Below are 13,528 nucleotides of genomic sequence, written 5' to 3'. Positions count from 1 at the left end.
ACAAAAATAAGAAAAACAATAGTTAAATGAAATGAGACTGTCAGAAAAACTAAAGAAATTATTAAGTCAAAAGACATGATGCCACAGGAAATACAATAAATGATGTTAAAAGAATCATCATTAGTAGAAGAAGGAGCTACTTCGATGTGTAAGAGAACTAGATGTTAAAATAAGATGGTGTGGGTTCAAATCCTTAGCAATCATATAAACAGCGGGGCATGGCTATGTATGTTGGAAATCTAGCACTGAGAGGCAGCGTCAAGCAGATCACAATTAGGCCTAGTCAAAAAGTAAGCTTCGGGTTGTAGACCTTGTCTCAAGAGAGAAGAGAAGAGGGAATAGAGAAAGACTCCTGATTCTTCAAGTTGAGGACATCCTGGGCTACATATCAAAACCTTAATTCACGAAAGAAAATATAAAAATAGTGATGAATGGAAAAATAGTTCAGCAGGTAAAGTGACTTGCTGAACTCAGAAAACCTAAGTTCAATTACTGGGACCCAGATGGTGAAAGGAAATACTGACTCTCACAAGCTGTCCTTTGGCTTCTGGATGTGCACATGTGCACACGTGTACACACACACACACACACACACATTCTCTCTATGTCTAAATAAAATGTAATTTAAAATTTTAAGGTTAAAAGACAGTATGTATAATAGGAGAAACCGTTTTATCCTTTTGTAGTCAAGCTGAGAAATTCAAATCAAATCATGATAGATCAGGCTGAATTTATATATGTAACAATAAGTAGAGGTCATGAATTTGAGAAGGAATGCAGGTAGCACAGAAGAGTTGAGACAAGGAAAAGAAGGACATAAATTATGTAAATATAGTAATCATGTATAAAATTTTCAAAAAAATAAAAGATCATTGAACTATAGATAAAATTTCTTTCAAAATTAAATAGTTATTGTTGAGGCTGCTTAGAAATTAGAACTCTCTTTCATTGCTAGTAAAAAATTTAAAATGGTACAGTCTCTAGGAAAATGGTTTAGTGTTTGCTTGAAGAGTTAAATATGTAGCAGTCATATAATACACAAATTCCATTTTATTACTTATAAAACTGAAAAAAAGCTCAAACAGGTTATTTATGCAAATATCCATTGTAACACTGTCCACAACAGACAAGAGGAGGAAGCAACCTAACTCCATCACCAGAGTAACAGAAAAAATGGGAATACATACATACATATTCAGGGAATATATATTCACCAAATAATATAATATTTATCTACAATACGGAATGAAGTTCTGATCCATGATGCAAAATGTAAGTGAAAGAAACAGAAACCAAGGAACAAATTATATGTCTTCATGTATATAAAATATGTGAATTATGCAAATTAGTGCAAATAAAAAGTAGAGAAGTCACCCCAGATTGGGAGAGTTGGGAGTGCTTGCTCCATGGGTAAGGTATCTGTTTGGGTACAGTAGTGATGGAGGTTGCACAGAATTTTCAATGAAGTTAGTATTTCACGATAATATGCTTAAATGAAATATTTTATGTTATAGGTATATTTTTTAAAAATGTAATGAAATTTAAAAACAGTTATCAAAGGAAAGGAAAAGAATTTATGAAACAATATTAAACCAGCCATGGAGGCATGCACTCTTATCTTCCCCAGACTTGGAGTATGAGGCAGAAGAATCACAAATTTGAAGACAGACTGGATTATATAGCACTGCCTGGTCTCAAAGAAATTCAATATGTACAATGCTAGAAAAAACATAATTCAAATTCTCAGTTTTTATTAAAAAAAAAAAAGAGAGAGAGAGACAGGAAGAAATTCATGAGAGCACTTAAAGTGCTTAGCCCTGAATGGAAAGATGGACTAGCCTTGCTTGTTTTCATAAAGAATGAAGTTTAAGAACACACATACTTAATATTTTTTTTATTTATTATGTATACAATATTCTGTCTGTGTGTATGCCTGAAGGCCAGAAGAGGGCGCCAGACCTCTTTACAATTGGTTGTGAGCCACCATGTGGTTGCTGGGAATTGAACTCAGGACCTTTGGAAGAGCAGGCAATGCACTTAACCACTGAGCCATGTCTCCAGCCCCCATACTTAATATTTTTAAAAAGAAAAATGATCAGGTTATTTAACAGAAGATAGAGTAAATCCCCTAGATGTTTGCTAAACAGATGAAAAGAACCACAAATTAGATGAGAGCTGTGTCCAAAGACACATGAAGAACTTTGAAGGAAGAAAAGCCAGGCTGTATGGTATCATTCTGAATGGCAGACTTAGGATGGATGAAGGCACAAAAATAGCACTGGTTCCGGGAAAAGGAATGTCTATTAGCTATAGATACTGTCCAAAAGTATTCTTTCATAAGACCTCGCAGATGCCAATAAGCTGTTGCCTGTGCTAGCCATCGCTGGAGGTACTGGTAACACAGGAGTGACCAAAACAAACAGCGTCCTGGTCTCAAACAACACACACTCAAAGAGGAAGAATGCAGGTTTAAAAAAAAAATCAAAATAAATCTAAAATCATAATATCAAATTATGTAAAAGTAATGTGAAAATAAAGCATTTTATGGCAAAAAATAATTATCTTGGACACAACATAAAGCTGATATTTCAGCTGAGACACAAATAATAAGGAAACGCCAAAGTCGTGTGAGGCACTAAAGGAGATTATGTTACCCAAAGGGCAGGGAAAATGCAAGGTTGCTGTGGTGACCATTTGACAACGTCCAAAAGCAGAGCCACCAGCCTGAAAGGCACAAGTAGGTGTTCACATAATCAGAGGTGGTGTTGACATAGGCGGGACCCTAGTCACATAAGATTTGGATTTCATGGGATGGGAAGTTACTAGCGACTTTTGTTTGCATTTTACCTACTATTATTATTGCAGTGGGCATGCGCCTCTGCATGAGTGTGGCCAGAAGAAAATTCTGTGGAGCATTTCATCCTCCCCTTCCCCTTCCATGTGGATGCTGGGGACACGAGTCTCTCGGCTTGCATGGCAGCTGTGCCTGCTGACCCATCTTGCCAGACCCCGCTGGAGCATTTTTAAGCAGGAGAACAATGTGATGATATTTACAAAGTTCTTTGTGCTGTGTGAAAGGTAAATGGAAACTACAGACAGCTTGTGCAGAAATATTATAGGGCAACCTGTGACTTTGCATGTAACTTTTAAAAGGGCAAATGGAGTTGGCAGCAATGGAGTGAGATAGAGTGAAAGCCAGATCACTGATAAAGGCGGATGGATAGATAGATAGATAGATAGATAGATAGATAGATAGATAGATAGATAGATAGATAGATAACAGATTGATGATAGATGGATAGATAGATGATAGATAGATAGATAGATAGATAGATAGATAGATAGATAGATAGGTAGATGGATGATAGATAGATAGATAGATAGATAGATAGATAGATAGGTAGATGGATGATAGATAGATAGATAGATAGATAGATAGATAGATAGATAGATAGATAGATGCAATGCTGGCCTGGTCCACTGTTGTGGGATACTATTTTAACTAGGCAGAGATGTGTTACATTTGTTTATGATGCAGAATATTACTTTCACCGTGTAAAGTTGTGTTACTCTTGTTTGTGCAGCATTTGTTTAATAACATAAGGATGTGTGTTTAATTATCTAAAGATGTATTGCATTTGTTTCACTTTGTCTGATTGGTCTAATAAAGAACTGAACAGTCAATAGCTAGGCAGAGAAAGGATAGGCAGGGCTGGCAGAGAAAAAATAAACAGGAGGAGAAATCTAGGCTTATGAAGGAGGAATGAGAGAAGGAGGAGGAGGGAAAATCAAGGTAGATGCCCAGGGCCAGAAGTAAGGCCTCCGTCAACCTGTAGACATGAGAAGCAGTGAAAGTCAGATATACAGAAAAAGGTAAACAGAGAAAACAGGTTAATTTAGTTAAAAGAGCTAGCCAGAAAGGAGCCTAAGCGAGGCTGAGCACTCAAAACCAATGACAAGTTTCTGTGTCATGATTTGGGAGCTGGTGGTGGCCTAAAAGAAAAACCTGGTACAGCCACGCAACAAAAGATGTGACAGAGGGAAGAAAGGAATCAGGGTGTACTTGGAGGCAGATCTAACTGGGATTGTTAGAGTTCTATAGCTGTGAAGAGATGTCACAACCACGGCAGCTCTTAGAAAGGAAAGAATTTGATTGGGGAGAGCTTGCAGTTTCAGAGGTTTAATCCATCGTCATCCTGGCAGGGGGAGCATGGCACCACACAGCCAGACATGGTGCTGGAGAGGTAGCTAAGAGGTCTACATCCAGATTCAAAGGCAGCAGGAAAAAAAGGCATTGGGTCTGGTTGGAGCTTTTGAAATCCCAAAACCCACCCCAAATGATACACTTGTTCTAACAGGGTCACACGGCCTAAGCTTTCTCAAGTAGTACCACTCCTTAATCACCAAGCGTTCAAATATATAAGCCTATGGGGTCCAGTGCTGTTCAAACCACTACAAGAACGTCATAGGTATTAGACATACAGGGTGAGAAAAAGAAAAACTCCAGAATGACTATAGGTCTTCAATTTGAATAACTAAAGGGGTAGTAATGCTGTCTCATAGACTGCCCAAAGGCCTGGAGCATTAAGTATCACAACAAACTACTCAGTAAGTTTACATAATTAGGTCTGGCAGAAATAAGAGTTTGGCTTGAGTATGTGTGGGCCCTATTAAATATGCAAAACTGGGTACTGCATTCCAAAACTCCAGATAATCATCTCGTCTGTAGCTGTAAACTGGGGATTCACAGACGCCTCTAAAGTCATGTGACTAGTTGACGTCCCCTAGAGCGAGGGTGCGGGCTGATGACAAGTTGCTCTGAGAACATGGTTTAAGAAGGAAAAAAAAGGAAAGAGACAGAAGCTGTGTCACCCAAGAGGTAGATGACTTCAGCAGAGTGTGGAATCACTGAAGGGAAAGGAAGAAACCTTTTGAGGAAAGAGCGCTGTGGTGCTGAGAGTCCGGTGCTCAAGGAGAAGTGGTTGTTGCTATCGGCAGGGCAGCAGGAAGGCAAGGGGAACCTCGGGAACTTCGGCAGCCGCAAGCAGCGGGTAGTGGCAGAAGTGAGGCTAGCAGTTGCTCCACCTGAGCAAGTCCATTTGCGTTTCTGAACATGTTTTGAAAATGAATTATCAGAACTATTAAAATCGTGAAAGGAAAGGCTTGAAAACCGGGTCACAGCACGTGTGAGAGAGTCAACAAAGACCCATACCTTTGTAGTGAGTGAGTCATGTGCACCCTGCCAGACACTGATGGGGGGGGGGGCTCGTAGGGGTATCATTGTTGAACTTGCAAGCGAAAGTGGGCAGCGGAATTAAAAATGTATGTTCACATGAACCCCTGCACACAGATGTTTAAAGCAGTTTTATGCTTGATCTTTCTAAATTCGAAAGCACCAAGATGCTCTTCGGTAGGCAAATGAAGAAATAAACTGTGACCCAGAGACCAGAGAATGTCCTTCAGTCTGCTAAAGAGGCGAACATCAAGCTCTGTAAGGTGTATGAAAACCTCGACTGTACAGCATTACTGTCCAAAAGATGCTGATCTGGAAGGCCTGCTGACTACGTAATTTCAACTGCAGAAATTTCTGGAAAAGTATAGAGACCGTTAAAAGACTACAGTGGCTGTCGGGAGCTTTGGAGAGGGGAGAACAAATAAAGCATGAAACATTTGAGGGTGAACATCCTGTCTGGTGTGCAACAATAGCTATCTGTCAACTGACGCATGTCCAAACTCAGAGTGGGAGACTAAGAGGAAAGCCCCATGTAAACTATGAACTTTGGAGCAATCACAGTGAATTGATGCACGGAAGGTAATTGCAGCCCATGTGCTCCTCTTGCGGAAGAGGTGAGGCTGATAACGGGCAGTTGTGTACGCTCAAGGGAAAGGTACAAACTTGCCTCAACTTTGCTGCAAACCTAAAATAGCCTGAAAATGCATTCATGAATTGAAATCCCTACGGAGGAGACCATCCACATACTCATTAGAAAGGTGGGACGTGGGAGTCCTCCAATGTCACAATTGCCTTTAAGTGCCACTTTCCACGCTGAGCGGCTGCAGCTCGGAGGTCAGAAAGATCCAAGCCATTCAGCTCGGCAAGCGGAGTGCGTTTCACCGACACCTACACCTGAAAGCCAGCTGAAGTCAGTTCCTCTTTCCAAGGTGCCGAACTGGGGTCTAATTGATGAGGGCCCATTTATAGAAGCTCTCTCTTTTGTGGAAAAGGCAAAAAAGCTAGGTTTTCCCTTTGTTAATGTTTTCTTTTAATAGAATTGAGCATTCTGTGGACCGCCCCCTGCCTCTGGGACTAAGCCACACTTAGTCCTGCTCCTGCCTTTGGGACCGACAAACCTTCCTGGGGCGGAGGGAAGGAAGCAGGGGAAGACCCTGCAGAATGAAAGCTTTAAAGTTCTTACTTGTTACGCCAATAAGAGTCGTGATGGCGAGATCCTGGAAGAGAAACTGGTAGTTTGAAAGACTGTTTGTCTCCTGGAAACAAAAATGAAAGCAGATTTTTAAAAGAATGGCAAGGTTATAGATAAAATTTAAAAAGATTTGCAATAAGTGTAGACCTACTATTTTAATTTTTCAAGCAAGCTCACTGGGGACATGGCATTGTCTCGAGCCCATTGGGGTTGGTGAGTGGTAGCGGTTGGGAGGGGAGTTCCCCCATTCTGTGAAGTTCCCTCACTCTGGAAGAGCATCCTGTGTGTGCTTTCCAGATGAGATCCCCTGCATCAGTGCTACTCAGTGTTGGGGGGACGCTGGCCCGATCTATCTCTTCTCTTTTGTGCTGACTTACAGAAAATGTGGGTTTGGTCCAGCACAATAAACCACGTGTCCCCAGTAGCCACATATACCAGCTGTTTGGTGGCCTGACTCAAATTTTCAGTAATGGAAATTAGAATGACTGAATTCACAATGTGCGTCTTGGGCATTGTTAGGTGAGAGTTACAGGTTTTTAATAAATTGTCTCGCTATTCTTGCAAAAGAGTGGCCAAGCCTCTGAGTTCGGAGATGTTGCCTCCCTGCTCGTAACGTGAGTGGAAAGGAGATCATAGCATGCCAGATTGAATTATACTTTTGAGGATAAGAAACTATTCCAAAATAATAAATTAGGCATTCTGAAACAGGGTCAAATTCTCACAAGCAGCTTCACCACTAGCCCCTTCATCAGACAGTGAGAAAACCTATCTGAAGCAATGAGATCAAGAGCTTGAACCTAGGAGAAAACAGACACAAAGACAAGAGGAACCTGGTTGAGATGTCTGTAGGGACGCCCCCCCTTCCTCAGAATTACTATGAAGCACGAGCACACGTATTGAATTCACAAACAATAGTGATGTCTCGTCCTCTTTTATATCCTGTTAAATAATATGAGCCACCACCAGATACACATATTTTTATAACATAATTCACCGATATTCAGATCTATGTAGTTAGGAATGAGAGTTACGCTAGCTTCTTTACCCTTGAAAATCAACTGCTGAACTTTCAGGAATGTTAAGCTCTCGTTGTTAAAACACCTAAATCGTGCAAACATACCACCAAATTAACTGTACTAAATTGAAGTTGGGGTGTATGCCAAGCTTGGTACTGCCTGTTAATTTTCCTGCATTTGCTTTTCTTTTACCTACGCTTCTGTGGGTATTTACGGCTCCTGTGTCTATGTGGTACCTCGGTGTGTGCTGCTATTGTATGTTTCTTCCCCATTCATGTTCAGGTGAACCAAGCGGGTAGCTTGATATTTACAACCCTGAAACTGTAAAGCATCATTAGGGTGGCCTGCTGGGATGGCTAATGTTGGTGTCCAACTTGGCACACCTGAGAAAGGGAAGCTCAGCTGAAAAACTGCTTCCATCCGATCAGCCTGTGGACCAGCCAATGGGATGTTTTCTTGATTGTTAATTGGTAGAGGAGGGGCCAGCCCATGGTGGGCTGCGCCATCCCAGGCAGGTGGGACTAGGTTATGTCAGCAACACAGCTGAGCAAGCCAGGGGAGCAAGCCTGTTCCTCCTCTGGTTTCTGTTTCACACTCCTCCCTTCAGTGGCGGAGAGTAGCCCATACACCAAACAAACCCTTTTCTCCCCTAAGTTTCATTTGGTCCATATTCAATCACAGTGACAGAGACTGAAAGAATGAAGCTGGAATGCCAGTTATTAAGCACCAGTCCAGTCCAGTACTAGAATCCACTCTGTAATGGTCCACACAGGCGAAAGTGACAGTGAGAATAAACACGAAATTCAATTCAGTTCCTCCATTACCACCCGATGACCTGCTTTCTATGTCAGGAAGCCACCGCTTGTCCTGCATGCCTGTCTAGTCCTGGTTTACTTTGCCAACTGTTGAGGACACTTCTAGAAGGCTCCTTGGTGCACACACATCCCATTTTCACGGAGCGAATGACCACGAGCTTTACTTCTCACTACACGAGGCTCAGCCCCAAGTCATACCCAGTAGAGCAGCAGAACACCAACATACTGAATCATGCTGTACAGGGCCATGTACTTAAACATGCAAAAGGACGTCACGAGAGCAGCGCGGCCTTCCCTGTGTGGAAAAGGGAAGGAAAGGGAATGAGGGAAATAAGGAGAGAAATTGGGTGTTATTCTGTGCTTTCTCATCTTGGCTTAGAACAACAATGAAACAAATAGGTAAAAAGCCAGACATCTAGTTGTGTGGTCACTGTCTCAAACCAGAGACAGCCTCCAGCCAGTGGCAGCTAAATGATGGACTGATCAAGAAGGAGCACTTCCGGGCCAGTGTCCACAGTCTTGAGCTGGCAGTGGACTACGGTTTACAGTTGCTTTCGTCCATCATGCATGGGATTGTTTCAGGTCCTGAACTCACAGCTAGGAGACCTGGGAACCAGTCTCAGACCTCATGTGCACATGCTAATGTGGTTTGAAAGGTCATTCCCCTGTCTCAGTTTCTGCATCTGTGTACAACAGGAAATAAATCAGGTCTGGGAGCATTTTCAAGTGGGTGCTTCTGGAATTTGGCAAACATTTGATCCAAACCTCACCTTGGTCATTCTAACTTTTCCTAAAACTGAACTAAAAATAATGTGTAAAATTATTATTATTATAAAATAATGGGTAAAAATAATTACCAGGGCATCAAATTTAAGTAGACTGGACACAATGAGTGTACTCCTTTGTGCTGTTGTTGAAAAACTTCAGCAAAAAACAAGGAATTTACCACTTCTTGTTATTTCATACGGGGGTCACGGTGAACTTTGGTCTACTCATGATTTGTGTAATAACTTCCTAAGAGTTCAAGACCTGATCCTCACACCAGATCTATTACTGTCATTGGCTCTGCCCAGAAGGTAATTTCTTCCCGTTTCTCACCTCCTCAAGTGAGGTTTTCCCGAGATAATCTAAAGCAGCCAATTTCTCTTCCCCAGTCACCTTATGACCTTTTTACAGTACCCCATCTCTTTTAACAAATAGGACTCTCTGTAAGAGTTAGTTGTCTTTGCTGATCTCCCTTAAATCCTGGCACTAAGTTCCCAGTCAACAAACCCTACTCAAGCTTATAGATAAATATCTTAAGCAAAGGAAGCTAGCCAAGTCATTACATCAATATGGCAGAAAAAAATATAGTAGATAAAACACCTTATCTCCAGCTGTCTGTAGTCTCTGAGCACAGGCAAATCAGTCATGCTCTCTGATCCTTGGTTTCGTTATTTACAGAAAGAAATACCAACCATGTCTCCATCGGCAGACTATTTTTTTTTAAGTATAATAGACTATCAGGTACATTTTAAATTATAAACACGTTAGTGGTGCTGACAAAGATCGTCCACAATGTTGTTTCTACCATTCAAGCCAAATGTACCAGCATTATAAACATAAACCAAGGCAAATTCAGTGGGAGTACCAAAGAATAATAAAGATTTTCAAAACTGGGCATGAGAAGGGTACCTCAAGGAAAGGCAAGGAGCCACAAAGGAAGGAAACCTAGTGGGTTTTCCCAATCTCTGAGGACAAAGCATTTAAACTAGTGATTGCTAGTGCAAGTCAAAGCAGTGGTAACTGCCGGGCGGTGGTGGCGCACGCCTTTAATCCCAGCACTTGGGAGGCAGAGGCAGGTGGATCTCTGTGAGTTCGAGACCAGCCTGGTCTACAAGAGCTAGTTCCAGGACAGGCTCCAAAACCACAGAGAAACCCTGTCTCGAAAAAACAAAACAAAAACAAAAAAAAAAAAAAAAAAAAAAAAAAACCACACACAAAGCAGTGGTAACCCTTTTAAAAATGATCCAACCAATAGCTTTTTCTGGAAATGGCCCCGCTCTCCACTCTCTCCCGTTATTTATAACTCCTTTGAAGTCTGCTAGGCAGGAGAATGTATCTTACAGAAAGCACCTCCTGGCACACAGCTCTTCCGCTCCTCCCAGAATAGTGTTATCTGCACCCGAAAGTCCAAAGAGAAAACAAGACTAGGGTAAGTGACTACTTACTTGATGAGATGAGGCACACATTCTATGTTGGGCGTTTTGGAGGTAAAAGGCGAGGCCACTGATGCCTCCTGCTCTGACAGAGAGATGCCCACGTGAGCCATTTTCAATGCCTGAAAGCAAAGAGTCAGCTTGTTGCATATGTATGCAAACCTCTGCACCTCTACAGAAGGTCAAAAGGTAACCTTGATCACCAACCAGACTTTACCTATCTGCCATCTAAGAAGGAGGTGTCGCTAGAGGAGGTGTCACTAGGATACCTACCCAAGGAAGAGGGAACTGCAGAGCCAAGCTCTACCTTAGCACATAGTAACCTTTGACTATTTTGTGGCTTTGATGGAAACCTTCCAAAGTCCTTAGTGTCAGTTTACTACATCTATGACAATGATACCCATTGCAAGAATTTTTGAGAAATTCTGGCCACACACTGACAGCCACTTACCCCACAGTCATTGGCTCCATCACCACACATGCCCACAAAGTAGCTGAAAAAGAAACACGGATTGTGGAGGATGTCAAAGCTAGTTTGGTCATAAAGCTGATTTCTCTAGGTAAAAAAAAAGGAACCACTCATATTTAAAGTTCTAAACTTTTTACTGTAAGGAAGCTCCCCGCTAGAGACTAGGCAAAGCAATATGTGACTGGATGGGTCACACAATAGATGGAGAAACCCTGCACACACATCACTGGGCTTCCCAGTGTCTCACATCAGCATTTTACTGACTAGAGAACAGGGTTGTTTTTTTTTTTCCTTCACAGAAATGGTAGTGACCACAACTATGTGAAGGAACAACACATAGGAAGAGAGTTAGAGGCGGGTCACATTGATATGGTCCATCATGAGGTTTCATTAACAGGAAATAAGTTGTCAAAGGGATGAATGCTGGGCACTCATCTGTAAATGGAGACTCTTGGTGTCGAAGCATCCCAATGATACAATAGAAGCCAGTTTAGCAAGGGACTATTTTAATATTGAGGGATTTGATGATCCTCTCTGTTGTATAATTGTGGCGATAGTTTATCAGGATATAGGCTAAATTCTTCCTCCTTCAGTGGCTGGACTCAGCTTACATTTCCTGTCTCATTTCCCACCATGCCCTATCATGGCCCTGTGTTCTTTTACGGCAGTTCTCAACTTTAAATGCAACAATGACTGGAGTCAGGTATTTTGACAAAACACTGTGTTCCAGCCCTGTATGAACAATTAAATCAGTACCACTCAAAAGCATGGAACTGATGCTACTACTTTTTGTAAGTTTTCCCTATTGGCTGTGGTCTGCCCAGGGTAAGAATCGCTCCTGAGCCAACTGCACAGTTCCCCATGCCTTGCCCATCCCCTTGACTGCCATGTTCCCATCACTTCATCAGAGACAGAAAACCTACTCCAATTTCTGAAATTCTTCCACTAGACTTGACTTTTGTCCTGGAGACATTCTTGCAAAGATGGTTCCGTTGATCAGTATCTTAAAAAAAAGAAAGAAAGAAAGAAAGAAAGAAAGAAAGAAAGAAAGAAAGAAAGAAAGAAAGAAAAGAAAAGGAAAAACTTTTTTTCATGGCAAGTCACACACAATACAATTGAAAGTAGAACATTAGCTGGTAATGTCCATGAATAAGAAAAACGTTTTTTCCCAAGGAAATACATTTATTTATTTATTCATTCATTTATTTTGTATTTTAAGATGGACATTGAGACTTTTGTTATCAAGTAACTTCAATGGAAACAAAAGATAAGTATTTGTGAAAATAATGCCCTATTGAATTTAGCCCAGCTCCCCTGGGAAATATGAGCCTGAAAAGTCTTGAGCTTTGTGCAAAATTGAACCAAAGGAATCTGAAGAATCACAACAGAGAAACAGAGCACAGCCACGGGAGAAGGCAAGAATCCAACTGTTTCCCAGAAAATTATTCCCAGCTAGCAGAAAGCCACCAGGTGGCAAAATAGAGATGATCTGAGCCTCTGGACTTGAACAGTTATGATGCTCAGCTGGGTATCCCAAACTTGATGAGCCCTGGAACATGGATGATTTGAGGGTGGGATATCGTGCCCTGGTTCCCTGCTCCATACTTGAAATTCTTCTGTATGCCATCCATCGATGTGTCCCTTGCTCCCTGTGGCTGTGAACTCAGCTCAGGGTTCAGTCAGAGTCTATTGGTTTGCAAATGAGTTACTTGCCCCTATGAGAAATCTATTCTTTGTAAAAGAGCTTCAAGTTTGGCCCCTTCAGAACAGGAGTCTCTACCACAAGCGTAACGGCACTCTCCTTGTCCTTTCCTGGCGTTCTGCCCTACTGTTGACTTCCTACTAAACTGTTAAATGCCCTCACCATGACAAGATAGTGAGAGCCACCCAAAGTCAATCCTCCATGCTGCCACTTTAGTCCTAGAAGTAAGCGTAAAGTTGACTTCTCATATTTACCATTTTCAAATCTAGTAGGAAATAATAGTAATTTTGCAAAAACATTTCTCTGTCTTGTGATATATATAACTAGTTGTATTTTCCTTTATTTTATTTACTTAATTATACATTTATTTTATTTTGGTTTATTTTCTGAGACACGGTTTTTCTGTCTACTGCTGACTGTCCTGAAACTCACTCTGTAGAATAGGCTAGCCTCGAACTCAGAGATCCACCTGTCTCTGCCTCCTGAGTGCTGCACCACCACCACCAGGTTCGAGTTGTATTTTATCAGCCTCAAATTTTGTAACTATTTGGGATGGTAAGTGACATGTTCATCATCCTCACAGAAATGTCATTGCTTTCTTCAAACTGACCTTTGGCAGTAAGCTGCTGAAATGTTGACTTATAACCTGGAAGGATTTTCCACTTAGGGCGAAATGGTAGCTCCCTTCTCTGCCATTATCTGGAACTTCTTCTCTGATGTTGATGTAGTTGTCCTGCAAAGCACAGTGCAAATGTGTCATTGTCTTCCGACTGCTCAAGTGATTAGGACCACAACACATCTGACAAAAATAACTAAGTTCCACCAGGGTCTCTCTTTAAAAGTCTCACTCCAGCCCTGACCCCTAAGAGAGCGATAGCTTCTTTGCTGCGCTGATGTCCGTGC

General features: G+C 41.5%; 1 protein-coding gene across 6 annotated transcripts in view; it reads right to left on the bottom strand.

Annotated features, from left to right (window-relative positions):
- Nucleotides 1-13,528, bottom strand: part of Atp13a4 (ATPase 13A4) — a 134,833-nt gene that overhangs the window by 14,430 nt on the left and 106,875 nt on the right. For 4 of the 6 annotated variants that reach the window (XR_009056816.1, XM_057764221.1, XM_057764222.1 and 1 more), the window contains 6 exons: nt 13,236-13,358; nt 11,847-11,926; nt 10,906-10,948; nt 10,467-10,576; nt 8,455-8,551; nt 6,417-6,489 (listed from right to left, as the gene is read on the bottom strand). Coding sequence is in view for 5 of the 6 variants with exons in the window: in XM_057764221.1 (XP_057620204.1) it covers nt 6,417-6,489; nt 8,455-8,551; nt 10,467-10,576; nt 10,906-10,948; nt 11,847-11,926; nt 13,236-13,358 (526 nt within the window). In the remaining variant the exon portion in view is untranslated. Of the gene's footprint in view, nt 1-6,416; nt 6,490-7,134; nt 7,223-8,454; nt 8,552-10,466; nt 10,577-10,905; nt 10,949-11,846; nt 11,927-13,235; nt 13,359-13,528 lie in introns of those variants that run through there. The other 2 variants (XM_057764225.1, XM_057764226.1) reach the window with 2 other exon arrangements.

This window comes from Chionomys nivalis, chromosome 3 (genome assembly GCF_950005125.1).
Source record: "Chionomys nivalis chromosome 3, mChiNiv1.1, whole genome shotgun sequence".
NCBI classification, from domain to species: domain Eukaryota; kingdom Metazoa; phylum Chordata; class Mammalia; order Rodentia; family Cricetidae; genus Chionomys; species Chionomys nivalis.
This window is presented reverse-complemented; position numbering and strand designations above follow the sequence as displayed.